Here is a 19,966-nt window from a genome sequence, read left to right on the forward strand (position 1 = left end):
AACTGCCATGAGCCCTGAAAGATAAAGCCGACCCTGGCTCCCCCACGCGCAGGCACACACGCCCGGCCTACCTGCGCCATTGATTGATATGTATACTACGTAGTATACAGACGGTAGGCAGACCGTCCCTTTACTCACACACACAAAAGGAGACTGTGCTTGTGTGTGTGAGTAGTAGGAGGGTGGGCCTAATCCTTCAAAGCTCATGCCTGTTTGGACAGAGTATAAACTGAAATGTGACCATCAACCTGAACCATCTAACCGTTCTGTTAGATATTGTCCAACCATAGATTTAGATACTGGTTTCTGATGTTACACTATTATCAGTCTCTGATTTTAGAAAAAAAAATAATGGAGAAACAACAGTAACCGGTAAGATTTTTAATGAATCTGTAGTTTGGCAATATCTAGTCTTTCTATTCAGTATGAATATCACCTTCACAACTACTCAAAAAGTTATGTTTGTACACTAGAAACACATAGATTTTGGATGTTCTAGAAACACATAGATTTTGGATGTTCTAGAAACACATAGATTCTACCAGATTGAACACAAGTTGACAAACATAATGTGTGCAGATGCAACAAAAAGAAAAAAATGTTGCTCACTTGATTCATTATTGACTAGGTGCAGTTACTTCAAGCCGGATAAGACCTCCGGGCACAACTTGAAAAGCACAGAAAAAACCTGTTATATTTTTAACATATTTTGGCCAATCTGAGAAGACTATTTTTAAAAGAAGGCTTTACTGATTGGTTCTCGTGATGTTTAATCACGATTAAAATTTAACAGGCTTTTGTGCAACCGAGAGTTTAAAGTTCATTCCTCCATGACTGTTGTAAGTGATGAGGTGTGACCATGTCACAGAAAGAAAACTGTCAATATCTAACCAATGTTAGAATAGCACAAGGTTACCTTATTTTTTCTCTCCCTATCATTTTAAAGATCTACTTATTGTATGAATCAATAATAAATAATGTAATATGTAGTTCACTATTTAATTCCAAATCCTCATGATGTGGAACTTCTTAGTATGGCTGTTTGTATTAAAATGTTGAATTACCATTATTCACCCTTGCACTAATAAACTCTAAAACAAGTATTTGAAAGTGTGTTTTTAGAAACTGAGGAATTGCTGATTTGTATACCATTATGATCCATAAAAAACAACTCATTGTTAGAAACATTTATTGCAGTTTTTTTTAATAATTCGAAGCATTATAGGAAATTAACATACATATGACTACATACATGCTATAGATCAATATAATGTAAAAATATGACAAGTTTTAGGATTAAATTGATCAGAAAATACTAGAAATAAACCAAAATAACATTATGCTTTTTTATGTAAGTACACAAAGTAAAAATTAATTAAAATAAAATGAATAGTTGATGGGATTGAATTAAAATGAGGTGGCTGATATAAATTATTGATACTTATAATACATTAATTAATTATACATTTTATACAATCGCCAAATCATCAGATCTTTCAAGCTACGACATTTTGTAATGTTTGAATACTAAAGAATTAATGCCTCTGGAAAACATCATTAATTAATTAATCAACTATTTCATTCCAACTAATCGAGATTTATTTTGACAATGCAGGCATTCTTTACATGTTGTGAAAAATGAGGAAAATGCAAATAAATGGTTTCAGTTTAAGAATTCATGTATTTTTAAAAGCGTGCTATGAAAATTATACTACATTGACAAATATATGCCAATTTCTTTCAATTAATACCGTACATTTATAAACATCTGAAAATCACAATATGTGAATATTTGTTTTGTTGAGTAACATGAAACATTTTTAATTATCATTTAGTAAGTGTAATCCCTATTGCATACATTTATGGCAGTTAAGCTCAATGGTATCATTAAGTAATAATTTTATCACCAGTCTTCTCCAATGTTCTTGAATTTTTAGTAAGCTTATTTAGGTCTATTATTATACTAGCAATACATATTCCAAAACTCAAAAAATATGAGTTGAGAATCATTTGCGCATGTGCCAATCAATTCTTTTAATAACTTTGTTTATTAACTTAATCTATTATTTATTTACTTGGGGGAAATGAAGGTGCTATAATTATAATAATAATAATTAGAGAGTTTTATGAGTCTTAATTTAATGATGTTAATAATGTAGCTCTAGTGTGTTAATGATTATATCATCTTAACAAGAGAACATATACATTTTCAAATAAATTTTAAATAGGAGGATTTGAATATTGATATAACATCAAAAATTAAATTAGCAGGTAACATATTAAATGTACAATTCATTATTGTGGCATAAACCATTATTTTTGATCAGGTAATGTGTCGATTATGGAAAGATATTCACGTCTACAAGTTGTAAATTATTATAATTATTTAAAATTAAGAAAATTATTCTGAAATGGGCTAACTACTGTGGATGTTGAAAATCTGTTATTTAAATCCAGTTAAAAACTTATTCCACATAAAACATATTTTTGACATTTTATGGAAGCTTTTAAAGCAATAAGTTCAAATACAATGATGATAATAATTGTCACACGTTTTGTTGACAGGTGATGTATTTATTTTCAAACATTAAATTCCTTTAAATAGACTATTAATTACCACTGTCGCACTTACTTAAAGTATTATCTGATTGGCAAATAACGGATGAGAGGAGGAGAATCCTTTAAATTGAATTTAATCTTATCAGTTTGTTATCAACTAATTTTGCATTATGCGGTTACGATTATCAAATACAATAGATGACTATGAAACTATACAAACGCGAAGACCGGACAGTTCATTATCAACGAGTAATGCCTCCGAAAATCATGCCGAACGCCATGCCGGCTACGAACGACGCCATAAACACGTGGATCTCCTGAAAGATGAACGGGTCCTCGTCGTAGAGAGCGCGGTGGTACCAGCGACGGGCCTTGCGCTCTCGCTTCTTCAGCAGTGTTTCCGCCTTGTCCAGTTTCCGGTCCACGAATCGCTCCACCTGATCGAGCGAGCAAAACAGAAACTATAAGGACACAGCCATCCAGTCTACAGACCTCACATTGTATGGCTTATCAATAACTCGAAAGTACACAGTGCAAAACAAAAACGCCTTCAATAAGGACACAGTTATCATCGAGGTAACACAATATGAGGGTGTGGCTTTTCAACAAGTACACAGTCCAGGGAGTGTCATATAAATACTCTGGTCATCTCAAAAGTAAATTGCACTATTTTTTATATCCACGCAATTGGCAGGAGACGTCTTGGGTTCGCAGGGAACTTTTGTCTGGGTGTTGTGATAGCACTGTAAAATTCCTAAGAGGCCGCCATGACTTATTTGTCAGTTGCGATCAAACCACTATATGGAGCTACCACTTACTCCTACCGCCGATTGCGAAGTACGCAGTGTTATTGTCGAAGACAATGCTTGTATGGTTTGGATGGGATGTTTTCGGACACCCACCATACTCCCCTGATCTCGCTCCAAGCGACTTTCATCTGATTCCACAGCTGAAACGACACCTTGGGGGAAGACGCTTTGCAAACGAAGAAAATCTCAAACAAGAAGTTGAGACATGGCTAACCAGTTTGGCGGCAGAATGTTATGACACTGGATTAAAAAAACTTATACCAAAAATTTATTAAAATTAAAGGAGATTATGTAGAAAAATAACTGATACATGTAGTTTCTCAAATATAACCTCTTAAACAAATTCTGTGCGTTATTATATTTTTTATTTAATAGTGCAACTTACTTTTTGAGATAACCCACGTACTACACTCTAACAAATATGTCAAAGTAAAACATACCATATTGAGAGGCTGTCGATAAATCACTATAGAGTATGAAAAACAAGTTTGCCCTCTTTGAGTAATAATCACATAATGAAGCGATCTCATTCTCAATTCTTTGGCTAACTTTTCTATGGATGGTGTACCTTAGGCACAGATATGTGGTAACTTATGAAACCAATAACCATATTACCATCAACGCAGTATTTTCGGTCTTTATGTCAAGTTTACACATTTCGAAAGTAATTATAAAATAATTGTTATTGTAAAATAACACAAGTAGTTAAAAATTACAGTAGAATAGAAGAGATAATAAATAGTAATTATTATGGATTTAGGTGTTACGAAAAGTATGTTAGTATAGGTAGTTTGGACATCAGTTTTTCAATACTTTCCCTCAAGTTCGACTTGAAACAATAATTGAAAACTCTTGGAAACTAATTGGAATTCTTGAAAACTATAAATATCTGTGAAAGTCTATGAATATAATAATTGATTTTCTATTCCACTGCGTTTTACTAAGCTGCAGATTTGACAACTGGTCAGTCAAATGATTAAAAATCATACTCAGGCAATAGTAATAATTGCTTGCAGGTTACAGATATTGGTTGATAGTAGTGATACTCTACAACTTTTGCAAAATGATTTTCAAACACAGAGTAATGCTAAAAAGCATTACATTCTCAAACAGACAAGACTTGAACTACAACTAAATGCTCCAATCCTCCAATTGAGAAAAACTCTTGTTCCTACTTTTACGAAGTTGTAAATTTACATTTGAACGCTCTTTAATGATCTAACATACTGTACTTTACATCAGAGTTCATTTCTTTGAAAAATTCCAGCTTAAAATGAGAAGTTATTGACTTGTGTGAAAATACTCGAATATTACAGTTAACATATAACTTTCATACGGTATACCTTCATGACAATCGACTCAGTTGCAACTACCAAAATTACTTCAGTAACCTGTGCTACATTGACTACGAAACACCAAAGTTTTTGTCAAAATAATTTCATTATTTCACATTTATTTCTAAAAGCTTGTATTGTATTCTTCAACTGATAATTACAACTGAAAAATACTGATTTAAATTTCAATTTAATTAAACTACAGTATATAACTATAATCAAACAACATTATAATAGCAATTGAGCTATTTATTGTGAAAATTCAAATACAAATATATGAAAGGAGATAACCTAAGAGCACGCAACGCCAATGAATAAACCTCCAGTAAACCCAGCAGCAACATATGAATTCTGCATAGCAAAGTTTCTCACCTAAAACAATAAGAAAACTAATTTGGAATCAAAAAAATTGAGGAATCAATCTACAACAGTACCGTGTATGAGATTGTGTGAGAGGAAAATCAAGATTTATGCATGCACAAGCCCAATAGAAACAAATTGATACAAACTTAATTACGTGTAATATAAAAAATCTATTCAAACAATTTTAAAGTTGTCAATCAAGAATTTTATAAATAAGGTTTACTATTAGAGAACGGCAAAAAATACCTAATTTGTTGAGCAATCATAACATTAAATGAATTTGTTTTGAGAAACCGGAAATATTGTTAAAAAATTTTTTGTTCAACAATATTATGATATTATGATTGGTTCTGCATTAAAATGTTTCATCAAAGGCAAATATAAGAAATTCTTATAAAAACTACTAATGAATTAAACAGAACAATATTATTGATCATGGAAATTCAAAATTCGTTCCAAACTGTCATCGCTCAGGGTAGCCAACAGTTTCCTGCTAGGTAGGCGTTTGAGATTTGAGGTTGGCCTATCATAAAGGCATTGAAATCAATGAACATGAACAGCTGATTCATTTTATTACGAAGTCACGAACACGAAAGCTATTTCTCGCGTCTCCGTCAGCAGCAAAAAAGTTGTAAAATTATCCTAACTTTGTAAGATTTTGATAAATTTATTTTTCATTATATTATACTGTTTCTCAAACCGTATTTTATTGATTCCAAACAAAATATTATCGACTAGACGCAATACTATTGATGCAATATAGGTTAAAAACTTTACTGTGTTTGGTTAGGAACAATTCAATTACATTCCAACTACGAAACACTATGGCTGACTATCAACATCAACTGCCAAAAGTTGTTTTTGTACTGGGAGGACCCGGTGCCGGAAAAGGTACGCAGTGCGCAAATATTGTCAAAGAATTCGACTTTCTTCATCTTTCGGCCGGTGATCTGCTTCGTGAGGAACGAAAAAAACCCGACTCAAAGTACGGTCAACTCATAGAAGATTGTATCAAGCGCAGCAAGATTGTGCCTGTCGAAATAACACTCAATCTCATAAGGATAGCGATGGCTCAATCGGGCAAGGACAAATTCCTAATCGACGGCTTTCCTCGCAACAAAGATAATCTGGACGGATGGAATTTAATCATGGGAAAAGATGTGAACCTATTGTTTGTGTTATTCTTCAATTGTAGTACTGAAACTTGCATTGAACGCTGCATGAAACGCGGAGCTGAAGGAAGCGGAAGAGCAGACGACACCAGTGATGTTATTCAGAAAAGAATACAAACATATTTGAACGAGTCGTTGCCCATTGTACAGCACTATGAGAATAGTGGTTTGGTGCGAAAAATCGACGCATCTAGATCAGCCGACGAGGTATTTGAAGATGTCAAGCAATTATTCCAATCTATTAAAGATGAACAAGAAATTCATCCATCCTCTAATTGATAAATAACATTTTCCTTACATTGTTAAAATAGCATTCAGTCGAAATATCAACAATTTATTTAAAATGGTAACATTCAAACTCAAGCAAAACAATTGTTTCTTCTCTAAGAAGCTTAGCTTCATCTTATGCAGTTGGTTTATGATGGGCACATGAAATAGGATAGATAACATTTTACTAATATTAATATATAATTTAATTTTGTAGAGCAAAATAAACTGAAACATTTCATGTTGGAAAGTTGGATCTTACTTTACTTTGGATAGCTTTACAATTGAAATTCATAATTTGTTATACTATGGTACAAAAATAATTGAAGATAAACTAAATAAATAGATGAATGATACCCTATAATTTTCAAAAATACAAGTTAAAGCTTAGTTTTATTAGAAATTTTTAATTTTAATTATAATTCGGTGTTGAAGTAAAATTAAATTTAATTTTTAATTCAACTTTTTATAATATCCAACAGTAGATGTTGAAATCCAAGTTCTATTTAAAACACCCATAGATTCAAAGTATGTAGAGTACTATAAGTATGCCATTCTAAACTGATCAATTATAAAAATTAACTTTTGAAGATAGCTGTATCCCACCCATAAAGTGATCTATCTACCAAAAATAATTTTCTATGATAACGCTTTAATTGAGGTACAGTAACTACTAGGGTAGTGTAATTGGATTATCTACCAAAAATAATTTTCTATGATAACGCTTTAATTGAGGTACAGTAACTACTAGGGTAGTGTAATTGGATAAGTTCCCAACGAATAGCTTAAGTCACAAAATAATTTGATCAGATTGCTTGAAAATAAATAGATATCGAGAAATCTGAGTGGCCCAAGACTGGTGTTTTCAGGTTGCATTTGATCAGGGCCTCTGGCTTATCGACTGTTAAACAGCCGGGATCAACGACTTGACGAGTCCAAAAGAAGTAAATAGCCATTACTTCAGCAATTTATCAATAATAGAATAACTAGTGGAATGACTGAATAAAACGTTAATTTTGTGCATTAAAAGTAGAAAATTAAGTAAATTTAGATGAAAGTAATAATTGCTAGAAACTCCTGTGATTTGAGAATGGATGATTATGTATGCTTTATAAACATAAATATTAGAAAATTTATATGTACCTTTTTTAAATCCTATTAGGCAAAATTTTCTTATTAACCCTCAATTCCTGGTCATGTTGCAACTCAATCATGTTGAAGATTCGAAATCGTTTTTTAAATACTTTTTCAATACTGGAAGATTAGTTTTTAAAAAATCAAGGGCTGGCTGCAGGTGGTAGCTAGCTTTTATTAAAATCAGTTTACATAACATGCAAAGTGTAAAATTATTAATAAATTCAAATTAATTGAAATAAGTTAAGGGGAGCTGTGCAATGTTTTGCAAAGTGTCTGTTAGAAGCCCATATAAAGAAGAGGGTTTGAAGTTTTAATTTTTTGTTTATTTCTTACTGTTTGACACAATACTTGAATAGCAGATTCATTACTGATAAACACTGCAAATAAACAACTACTCATGGTTTCAATAGTTATTCCCAACTATGTAAAATAGTTTGTTTTTTTTAATGACTGATAAGTCACAGTCAATGATTGACCATTGATTATCATTTATAAATATAGGGTTTTTTTGAAATTATTAAATTGAGATATTTTACTTGAAGCTCGCTAGAAGGTATTCTTATAAATGCAAAATAAAGGATTGTTATTTTGATGTTTTAAGAATAATCTGGATTAATAATTTATAATAACTATGTCATGTCAAAACGCAATGAAGCTTCTGCAGTATGCTTATTGTTGTTACCTTATCAAGTAGGTTTGGACCTTTGGATGTGGCTTTGCTCTCGATTTTGTCGCTGACTTTCTCGGCCTGTTTGAATATTTTGTCCCAATTGATATTCACATAGCCGTTATGATTAGCCACTTGAAGGAGAATTATTCCGCCGCCAATAGCTACGGCTGCCACTTTTCCCACTTTCATCAATAAATATCCTGTCACCCTGAAAATAAAAAATAGTTTGTTAGTTTATCAACATTCAACTAGTTCAGAATCGCATTTTTGCTTCTACAACCGGTTTCACAAACGTTGATGAGAGATTGATAACCAGAATTAGATAATGAAGACTGATGGAAAGATGGAAATTGTGCAGTCCCTTATCCATGGTTTCTAAACGGATGTCGGCGATGAAGCTGTACCTTACTTCTAAAACAGTTTGAAAATACTCAAACTGCATTTGAATTTTTCTTGAATAGGTTATTCAAACTTCTATAAGTTGTTAGTATCCAATATAATTCATCAGACTTCTACGGATTTTCAACTAACATTTTTCGATTTGAATTAACAGCACTTGTTCAGTTTTCTTAAAATAAATAATTGAAATTTGTTTATACCATGAATGTCTCAAACATTTGGGACCTACAAAAAAAACACGAAGAAACAGATTATTAATTTTCATTTTTCACTGCTGAATACACCTGTACAAATTAATTATTACACCTCTAATAATTTTTATTGTGGAAAGGAAAACTCATGACTTGAAAAGCATTATAGGGTGAATTTTTACAGAATACTTTCATGTGGATAATTCAAAGAATCTGGTTGATTCAAGCCTTTAAACAAGTACATTGTACAAGGTGAAATAATTATAAATCTGTTGGAGGTTTGAAAAATAGTATAATATCTAAAATTCACAAATAGCTGATATGTAGATTTCTGATCCCATTGATGATTTGATTATCAATATCTATTTAATTATTTGTACTATCATAACATTCCATAATGAATGTCTCATCATAAAATACATCTGGTTAGCAGTGTTAATTACGCTTTATAATAACTAAAATAATTACTATATTCTTATTCCAATTATGGCAATTTTGATGTTAATTATGATGATGATAATAATATGAAATGCCTTGTCGATTACTGTTGAGTAATGTGTAATTTAATTGAATAAACGCAACGTTAAATAATGAAAATTGGCTCTATTGATTTATTATTCTAGTAGGTACCTCATTTTAATCATTTACAGAGGATTCAGCTTCACACACAACTATAAGGCTTGTTCACACCTAAGCTCTGCGTATCTGCTGTGACAGATTTCTGTGGCCATCTGGACGTCCGCAGGGTTTCACTTCTCACCAAGTACATCGTAGATAACTCTGCTAGTTCAAGGACCTCTGACGGCAGATGGATGGATGTCAATGTGAAAAGCCTCATTATTCAAGCAGACGACCGATCTTATTCAAAAATCTATCCACAGAATCTGCAGAGTTACAGAGATTTGGTGTGAACAAGCCTATAGGCGGTCATAGTTTGATCACTAGTATACTCAATTATTGTTATTTCCTCTGAATCGGAGGGATATAGTATAGAGGAGTATCGAGATGTGGGAATGCCGCGTTGTCGCATGAGCAGTGTAACAGCTGACAAGCCGACTGACCGCTGCTAAGAGCTAAGCCATACGAAGCGTTTTTAGAGTCTGCAGGGCAGGAAGCTCTCCGATTGGCTGATCATCAGCTGATTCCCGGACGCCAACCCAATCAGCTGATAATCAGCCAATCAGAGAGCTTCCTGTCCTGCCGACTCTGAAAACGCCTGTAAAAATGGCTTGGCCCTAAGTGTTCACTATTACTATAGTAGCTTTAAAAATAATGCATTAATGTGCGAATGTAAAAATCGGCAAAAGTGATGCACCTTGCCTATAACCCCGTACACAGCCACAACACAAGAAGGAGAAATGATATCAATTTGCCTCATGCCAGACTGACTCGATAAATAATACCTTAACATTTATTTTTTGAAGATGACATCTTGCAGGTATGTTCCTTTTCTACGCAGACATTTCTGTAGTCTCTTCATCACATTGTCCATGCATGGCTTGACGTAACATTTCAAATTCCAGTTGTAATGTTGCGTCAAACCATGGACAATGTGATATTGCGTAGAAAAGGAATACACCTGCAAGATGTCATCTTCAAACAAATAAATTTTACGGTATTATTCATTCTAAAATGGCATTATTTTTACTATTGAATGATATGAAAAACTTTATTTAAAGATTTGTTTTTCTTGAAATTATTCAACTTTCAAAATTTCCCGTTTCTCTGAAACACCCTGTAGCTTCACTGTCCGAGCACTCAAGATCTTCAATATGGTGCCTTTGTATTTCCTTGAGCAGGAGGATAAGGTCTTCGAGAGAGGCTTATGAGTCTGGCACTCTTCTCCCTAGATGAAGAGGCAATACAATGTTTTCTGAGATCTATGACTGACCTCACATCTTAATTTCAGTTTTTGTTATCAATTTTTACATTTTTGACGTAACCTATCCAGCAAGTGCTGGTCATGGATGGAGATTACTGAATTACTTTAAGGCCAATATTTAAAAAGGACTTCAAGTGCTGACTGTCTTCAGTCAACACATCTACAACTCATTGCTGCAGCTGAAGGAGGAACTCCAAAGGTTTCAGGTGAGGGGTCAATTGCATCAGCACACAGGGGCGCCATTTAGGAGGGGCCTAGTCCCCCCCCCCCAAGGATCAAATAAATAATGAAAATGCGGGTCTATCTACACGAATCCTTGGAATATCATACTGATTTAATACTCTTTTTCAACAGCAGTATTATAATTCCTTCTACAGTATCAACAATGTAGGAAAATTGCCTTGAAAATATGGATACAGGTACGGAGTAATAAAGAATACTGTATATTTTTCTCTGTGGTATGGTTGAAGCTTGAATATAGAATGGGTACAATTATTGATCAGGGCTAAATAAGTGAGTTATTGCATAAATTTCAACGTGAGAATTAACAAGTTGCAAGATGTCACAGTGAAAGCAAAAGAAAGGGCACAATCAGACCTAATGTTTCTTTAGCTTTCGAACTAAAAGTTATTTTCCAATTAGAATATGATCCCCAATGAAATTGTTGAAATTGTCATTGTAGAAGATAAATTTATCTTTTTCCATGATTTTTAAGAAATCTGTTTCAGTGTATTCCTACTTTAGGGCCTCTCTTTAGGCCTATATTTCTAATAAATATTTCATTATTATAACTAATAATGTATATGTTTGTATTGATGTTTCAACCACATTTGTAAAAAACTGGAAAAAATGAAGAATATTATAACAACTTCGAATGTAACATTTATGGGGAAAAACCCAGGACCCTCAATCCTTCGGTGGTATTCCTTTCCCCCTCCACCTCTTGGTTTTTGCCCCCCCCCCCCAGCAGTTTGGTGAAATGGCGCCACTGTCAGCACAATACCAGGAGGCGCACTGATATCAACCAGACTATCACGTTCACATAGCAGCTACCCCATTCAAGCCTTAAAAATTTACAATAGACTGCCACAAAATGTCAGCCAGCCTCCAGTTGAGTGGTTTCAAGAGGTTGTTACTTTATGAACTTTCTAGTATGTGATTCTATGTTATTGGTGATGGCGAGATGGCCATCTTCGAGTTATTGTGATCTTCACAATCTCTTGTGATCCACATTTAGTGTCATCTAGATCAGTGGTCGCCAAACAGTCGATCGCGAGCTACCGGTAGCTCGTGGGTTAGTTTTTGGTAGCTCGCAGAAATGCTTGGGTTGTCAACCATGCATTGAGAAGCATGGCTACAAAATTTTGCATTTCTCACAGATATAACTGAGAAGTTGAATTATTTAAATTTGCAGCTTCAAGGGAAAGATAAGGACATCGGTGGAATGATTTGAACTGTAAAATCGTTTTCCAAAGAGCTTGAGATGTGGGAAGAGAATGTTGTCCAGTTTGAATATGAACACTTTTCCAGTCTGAAGAAAATCAATGACGAGAAAAATCCTCCACAACACTTCAGCAATAACCAAGAATACATTACAATTCAGACTTGAGTCAACAGTTTGATCAATGATTTCAAGATTTTAAAAGCATACCGTATCGAATATGATACAATTCATCAACTCTCCTTTTGTAGAGATCGATGCAGAAGATTTTGTAGCATGTGTTGTAAAACATTTTGGTGGAGATCAGGCTTCAGTTGAAATGGAATTTGTGGATTTTTGAAATGATCTTGTCTCTCAGATCACTTTCTAGAACTGGAAATATTTGGCCTCAACTCAGGTTAGTCAACTATTGATTGAATTGCAACTAATTACTAAGGAAACCGCGTCACGCTATTCTCCTTGTTATTGGCTAAACTGATATATGGTATCAAAGGAATATTATCATAGAGAAACAATAGCATAGATATCCCATGGTATAGGCACAGAATAGGTACAGAATGGAAAATGTCAATGTCCTATCTAACCAATGCTTTTTACAAGACGCAAATAGCCTACTAGACACGTCACGTGACCTTAGGAAGTTCCAATCCTGGTCTTCTGATTGGCTCGTGGCAGTGAATAAGATCAATTGATCCGGATCATTAAAGTGATCCGAACCTCCCATCGATACTATTACAATGCGGCGCTTCCTGACAAGTTGGCGGATTTTTGCGTCAGGGTACTAGCCAAGTTTCCATACTGTATGTATACTGTGGTATAGGGCGTTTATGTCGCAACTTTTACTGTTTTCCCAAGCTGATAGTTCACATAGTTCTTTCCTATGCAGCTGTATGACGCTGGTAGTCTCTCAAATTGTGCCGTTCATATAATATCCCCCCCTACAAAACAGTAAAAATTGACAATAATCGACAGTAATCGGCTTGAGATAACAGTAAAAGTTGCAACATAGATTCCCTACACCATGGGATATCTACTTACGCTATTGTTTCTCTATGATATTACTATACATGATTAACCATCTCACTCTAAGAAAAGCTCCTCAACGCCAATTCGAAAGAAGTAACAATTGAAGGACAATCCCAGACTCTCAACTTGATACCTGGACCGATTTACCCCTTACACAGCACCAAGACGCTACTATGCGTATCAATAACATTTGATCATCCAGCAGATTTGTATCCAGCTATTTGAATCAACCAGCCAGCATGCCGTAATATTATAATTTGGAGTACAGCAGTCAAGCATGCGCAGCTGACTTTCATATACCTCCGCCCGTCCACACACCGAACATCTAAGCTAGGGATTTTCACATCAGTCTAATACTGTATAAACAATATCAAGCCGTGGTTAAATGATCAAGTCATCGCAATAATGTTTTAATGTCAGGTTTTTCAATAATTAACGAAGATTGAAATACAAGACAACAAGGGAAGAGTATCATTATGATTTATTCTTTATTCATTCATACAATAAGTACATCATCGAAATGATAGGGAGAGGAAAAATCAGGTAACATTGTGCTGCTTATTCCTCTCCCAAATTTAGATAAGGTTACATATAGTCCGAAATAGGTTAATAGTCCAGTCAAGGAAGAGTTATAGAGGGAAAAGTTGGGAAGACAATTTTTGACTCCACAGTTCTTTTAAGGATGGTAAGGAGGTAAACATATAAAAAGTCCCCACCCCTACCACCTGTGCTAAGGGGGTGGGGGTGGTTTAAAGATACAATTTTTTTTTGTTTATCGCATAAAACTCAAAAACTATGTATCTTAAGGACTTGAATGTCATATAACAAATTGAAGCTTACATAATTTCCTACAATATTCATTCTACATTTTTTTATATCTCCTCTAGTTTTCGAGATAACCGCTCTTTGACATTTTTGAAAAAACACGTTTGCCACCAATTTTTTTCAATTTTTGCTCTTATAACTTTTCAAAAATCGATGGAGAAAATCCATGTTGATTATGAGCTTATAGAACATCAAATTCTCTTCAATTTGATGTATGATTTTACACTTCCACGAATTTCCCTACACCTTTTGCAGCAGCTTTAGTGTTGAGTGTGAAATCTCCATTTTTGCAACAATAGACCAATTGACAACGGAATTTGGAGGGAATGTTTTAAACAAAATTTTTGACTTTGCACCTTTGTTGAGACTAGTTAGGAGGATAACATATCAAAAGTCCCCATTCCTAACTTATGTGCTAAGGGGTGAGGATGGTTTAAAAGTTGCATTTTGCAGCGTTTTGCTTCCACGCTCTTATCTTGAAAACAAAGCGTTCAACAGACATTCAAAATAAAGTTTGATAAATTCTCTACACTTTTTGTTCAGTGGAATTTTGTGATATTCCCAACATTTACCGAGGTATTCGCTCTTGAAGGTGCGTAATTGTTAAAATAACAGGTTTTTATCCAATGTATTGCTCTTTCAGGGCTTATAACTCTCCAACAATACAACATAAAAACTGATGATTATCGTACGTTTGTAGAGAATTAAATTCTCTTTGAAACGATGCATTATTTTACTATTCCAAGTTCTCCTTTCATTGTTATAGCAGCTTCAATGTAAGGGGTGAAATTTTCATTGCTGCAACAATTTTGATCGTTTGACAATGACATTTGAAGTGGGTGTCTGTGACACAAATTTCGACTTTGCAGCTTGATTTGGACTAGTTATTAGGTGAACATAGCAAAAGTGCGCATCTTTATCCACTCTGTTGAAAGTGTGGAACCGCTGAGTTGACACTTGTTGCAGCAATAAAAATTTCACCCCCTACATTGAAGCTGCTATAAAAATGAAAGGAGAACTTGGAATAGTGAAATAATACATCGTTTCAAAGAGAATTTAATTCTCTACAAACGTACGATAATCATCAGTTTTTATGTTGTTATGTAAGTTTTAATTTGTTATATGACAGTCAAGTCCTTAAGATACATAGTTTTTTAGTTTTATGCGATAAACCAAAAAATGGTATCTTTAAACCACCCCCACCCACTTAGTACAGGTGGTAGGGGTGGGGACTTTTGATATGTTTACCTCCTTACCACCCTTAAAAGAACTGTGGAGTCAAAAATTGTCTTCCCAACTTTTCCTTCTGTGGCCTTTTTTGAGCATTCATTGCCTGGACTATAAGTCTTGTTCTTCACTTCACAAAATTTTCAGTATCTTCATTTTCATAATCATTGAGTATCTTCATTAAACATTATTCGTGATTAACCTGATTCATTCTAACAAGTTCAATATATTATATTATAGACTATGATCAGTTCTCCTTTTAGCCCAGCAGTCAACTATTCACTAATGATTAGGAAGTTATATTGGGACATGACACCACGCTGTATCTCGTTAAAACAAGGATTGTTTTTCATGTTTGATTGAAATTAAAAATGTAATTTCGTACATCAACGCATTGATACTATGGGTCCAAATTGTAATACTAGTCTTTTGGGCATTCTCCACGTTACTGTAGATTGGCTTTGAAATCAAATATACCTGACCTCACCGTTCAATACGTCTAAGCTACCTTTTGGCCCAGGAGGAGGACCCCCAAACTGCTGTTGCCCATTCAAATCTACTTGTAGAGGAGGCTAGCCAGAATCAAATAAAATGTGCTTGAATGAGGGGAAAACAGAACCTGGTGTGCACCTTAGGGCGTAGTCTGCAGGCTAGTGGTGAGGAAGAGGTCTTGAGTTTTGTGATGGGCCACTCTATCATGGGAGCAACGTATTGGCATGCTGTGCAATCGACTGGCAAGGGTGACATTTTTGAATTGAAAAATGAAGCAAATGTCGCCTGCCAACTACTTGATTTCAGCCTACCATGGGCTGTCATATTGTCATATAAACGACCAAACAATCCTTGTTTTCCCATTAATTCTCATGGATATTACGAAAGAGGCACGAGAAATTATACATTTTGAAATTACTCTCTAAGCACAATATTATGAACACTGACACAATGGGAAACACCAATAGCATTCCCATACATGAAATCTATGTTTGCTGTGAAACGTGAAGAAATGTTGGCATAATCATTGAGTCTCTAATTGCTCATTGCATAGGTACCACTTGTAACAAACTCAGTTGATAGCCTTCTATAAGATAACTGCTAAAGACCATAGACTGTGGTTTACAGCAATAAATAGTTGGTCTCAGGAAAGTTGGTAATTTGAATAAACATTAATTATATATAAATTCTGAATTTGAATTTGGGTAGCCATTTCTGGGTAAGCATATACAAGGCCTATATTTTTGGCCTCTTATAATATGGCTCATAGTTTTCGTGTAATATTATTTGATTAGATGGATATTCATCTCAAAAGTGGTTGATTGAGAATCATCCATTAGTAGAAAGTACAATATGTTTGTGAATCAATTCTACAATGTTTCTCAAATTTAAGTTTAATCCATATCCATCCCCGGGTACTGGAGAATCGGTTCATTAATGGCCGATGACAACAACAATTAAAATTTGACACTATGTAGATTCTTAGCGCTCTACACGTTCACCATTTTATAAAAAGTTATATTTCTACGAAAAATGCAGCTGATTTGTTACATTTCAAGGATGTTGTACTACGAACAATATATTCTTGAACAATAGTTTGAAAATAATGCGTTTTTTGAATAATATTTATTATTAATAACATTATCTACAGAAATAAAATTGATTTCAAGTTATTCTAATATGAATGGTCTATCAATAATAAACTATGGAATATTAGCCTACTATGGGGCCATGTAGGGAGCTGTAAAAGGATTCTCCTATTGCAGAAAAAAGTTTTTCGTGTCATCAATTCATCGCATTACCTGAAGCACTGCCGGCCAATTTTCAAACGTTTGAGAATACTGTACATGTATAGCTCGCTGCTGCTCTTACGATGTGAGATTCACACTTTCCAAGAGAGGGTCATGCACCATCACAATACCAGGAGACGAGGCAACATCGTCATGCCCTACTCTAGACAGTCGAAAGCACATGAATGCTACCTACACCTTACGAACTTAGTTTTCAACAGCGCTTTGTGTTCGTCAGAAAGAGTATAGAAAGTTTTGTAGGCTGTACTCGCTGAGAGAGGATGGAATCCTCTGTACTGTTTCATAGTCGGAGTGGTAGTCCATAGAGCCACATGAAACTAACTATCTGCAGCCATCTCAAGTTATTAAATTTTTAATTAAGTTATTTCAAACTTGGACAAAGACTGTCTGGCGACTGCCGGTCATGGACGGAATATTCTAAATTTGCTTGTACAACACTTTCATGGTATATGCCTATTAAGAATTTTCCAATTCGTTCCTTGCAGAGGCGATGCTTCCTGTTATGCGGTCACATCCGGATTTGCCGAAATGTGTTACGGGGTAAACATATAAAAGTCCCCACCCCTACCCTCTGTGATGGGGAGGTGGGTTTGGTTTAAATGTGTCATGCTCTGGTACTTTGCATGTATTATATTAAAGAAAGCGTCTTACGAACATGAGTATTCTAGTCTTCAAAATTAAAGCAATGTAATAACTGGTCTAAAAAAAATTACTCAATAGACTACAGCTCTTCAAAATGATCATTAATCACCTGACGTACGTGATGATTTTAGGTGAACCGTGGTCTAGAAGATACGGTATAAGTTAGTGCTTAGACGTCCCAGGTTCAAACCCAGATGTGAAGATGATTTTTCAGCCAGACTAATCCGTATTATCATATGGGTACGTTAAATTGTCGGTCATGGCTGATGCATAACTGTTGTAAGACCCATTGATCGCTTAGGATTTGATTCAGGCCAGGTGGGACCTTCCTGTACGGGTCTCACTAACAAAAAAGCAATACAGTACCAATTTACTTTATTCAAAATTTTATACGTCTTTAGAAATTTCATAAATGCGTCAATCTTTTTTTATAATGATGAAGTTTAGATGCTTGTGACTGATGATAGGAAGATTTCTCATGACATATATGATAATTTCCCAATCAATAATCTAAGATCAATATTAATTTATGTATAAGATCAATACCGGTAGGTAGGCTGTATACTGAAAAATGACTCACCATCCGGTAGCGCTCCCAATCATCAGCTGGCGAGTAGCTGAAGATTTTCCAACATCTTTTACAACTTTGTCTATAATCCCTTGAGCTTCTTTTGAGACCTCATCCATGTCGATGAAGTCTTTGTTTTCAGATTCTTTTTGTGCTTTCCTTGATGTCATTGTGAAATTCTGGAACAGAATACAATAAGAAGCTTTATTTATAATCAATTTGTTTCTTTATCAGCTACTGTCATACCCATATAGGCTACCCAAACGTGCATATTATTTAGAATCCGGGATGATAAAAATTAGTTTTAAAAATAATTATGACTAACCTTATGAAATTCCGAATTGCGTGTTTATGATGACAGTTGAATTAAATCACTGCTTCTTTAAGATTTGCTGTATTTCATTCAATGCAATTTGTTGTCTACTTATTGCTCATGCTCTCTTATATCAGCTGACAGCAGATGACATACAGCTGACGACGAAACCAAGACAAACTGGATCAACGACAAACTGGGACGTTTTTTCACCCAGTTTCTCACTTTATTCGAACGACAAGCTATATATAGTGAGGTCCACGTTATAATGGCAGTGGATTAAGATAGAAGAATAGCGATGCCGATTCTCTGAATTAATTAATTATATTCCCACACTGTCAAATATTTGGCGTCGTTGTGAACCTAGAAAAAAATAGTAACACCGGCTTTGTCGAATGATAGACAAGTAAGACAAGGATAGCAAAACCAAAGTTGATCAAATACTGTCATTATAACGTGGACCTCACTATAGGATTTCTCATAAATTTGAACCAATCATTTTTCGACCCAATCTGTTTTTATGATGAACAGAATTTTTCAAGAATTCCAATATTGAAATTTTTCTGCATGTAGGCTACTGATATTTCCCCCCAACCACCCCAGAGCAAAAATATCTCAAATCATCTATTATCTATAAACACAGTAACCTATTATACCCACTCAAGTAAAACTAAAATAATTGTTCATGAACACAGAATTTCGAAAACTAACCTTATTTTGCAAACCACTAAATGTTTACCAGAGAGCATTGAAAAATTTCTCTCAATAAGTTGAATTGAATGACAAAAGGAATTTTTCTGATATAGGCTAGGCCTACTGATTATATCAACAACAGAGAATTCGATTTTCCTACCCTTAATAATTACTACAAAAATGAGCTATAGGCTTACTGTCACCAGATCCCATTTTTTGTCAAATACAGAAATCAAAACAAAAAAAAAAATCAAATATCTACCCCAGAATTTCGAGGTTTAAAAAATAATAGGTACGGTAATGATTTTTTTTATGTCAGATTTTCAGGTTGGTTTCACCAGGTAGCCTACATTCTTCTGGTATTGTATGTCATCACATTGTATGTAATTATATTGGTTTTATCAGTTTTTTGTAAATTTTGAGCTTGGTTGCTCTAGATAGTGACCAAGATGTAGGAAGTACAGAGTCATAGGGATGGTAATGGTAGGCTAATCTGTGTCTTGATCAGCTGCAGCTTCTAGGAAGGATGACTGATTAATCATATCATTTTTAAAGTCCTAAAGTCCAGCGAGTTTTCCCAGAAATGAGACCCAGTTAAAATTAAACTTCTGTATCAACAACCTTTTTCATCAAATGAACCGGTCAT

At 34.4% G+C, this 19,966-nt stretch overlaps 2 protein-coding genes across 2 annotated transcripts; one reads left to right on the forward strand and one right to left on the reverse strand.

The window, feature by feature from the left end:
* Window positions 1-1,172: 1,172 nt before the first annotated feature.
* LOC111050902 (FUN14 domain-containing protein 1) lies at window positions 1,173-18,800 on the reverse strand. The gene is made up of 4 exons (XM_022337279.2): window positions 18,640-18,800; window positions 18,327-18,493; window positions 8,324-8,519; window positions 1,173-2,996 (listed from the first exon to the last, which is right to left on the reverse strand). Exons 2-4 carry the CDS (start codon window positions 18,482-18,484, stop codon window positions 2,802-2,804), a joined length of 549 nt encoding a protein of 182 aa, XP_022192971.2. The 5' UTR covers window positions 18,485-18,493; window positions 18,640-18,800; the 3' UTR covers window positions 1,173-2,801.
* LOC111050900 (UMP-CMP kinase) lies at window positions 5,302-9,498 on the forward strand. The gene is made up of 2 exons (XM_039419261.1): window positions 5,302-7,165; window positions 7,240-9,498. The coding sequence occupies exon 1, from the start codon at window positions 5,818-5,820 to the stop codon at window positions 6,514-6,516; it is 699 nt and encodes a 232-aa protein (XP_039275195.1). The 5' UTR covers window positions 5,302-5,817; the 3' UTR covers window positions 6,517-7,165; window positions 7,240-9,498.
* Window positions 18,801-19,966: the final 1,166 nt, after the last annotated feature.

Source organism: Nilaparvata lugens, chromosome 1, assembly GCF_014356525.2.
Source record: "Nilaparvata lugens isolate BPH chromosome 1, ASM1435652v1, whole genome shotgun sequence".
NCBI lineage: Eukaryota > Metazoa > Arthropoda > Insecta > Hemiptera > Delphacidae > Nilaparvata > Nilaparvata lugens.

Coding starts and splice junctions, on each gene's coding strand:
- LOC111050900 (XM_039419261.1), top strand. CDS start 5,818: ATGCAATATAGGTTAAAAACTTTACTGTGTTTGGTTAGGAACAATTCA.
- LOC111050902 (XM_022337279.2), bottom strand. CDS start 18,484: ATGACATCAAGGAAAGCACAAAAAGAATCTGAAAACAAAGACTTCATC. Junction 8,520..18,326: donor ATTGGGAGCGCTACCGGATG/GTGAGTCATTTT, acceptor TTTTATTTTCAG/GGTGACAGGATATTTATTGA. Junction 2,997..8,323: donor GTCCAAACCTACTTGATAAG/GTAACAACAATA, acceptor TCGCTCGATCAG/GTGGAGCGATTCGTGGACCG.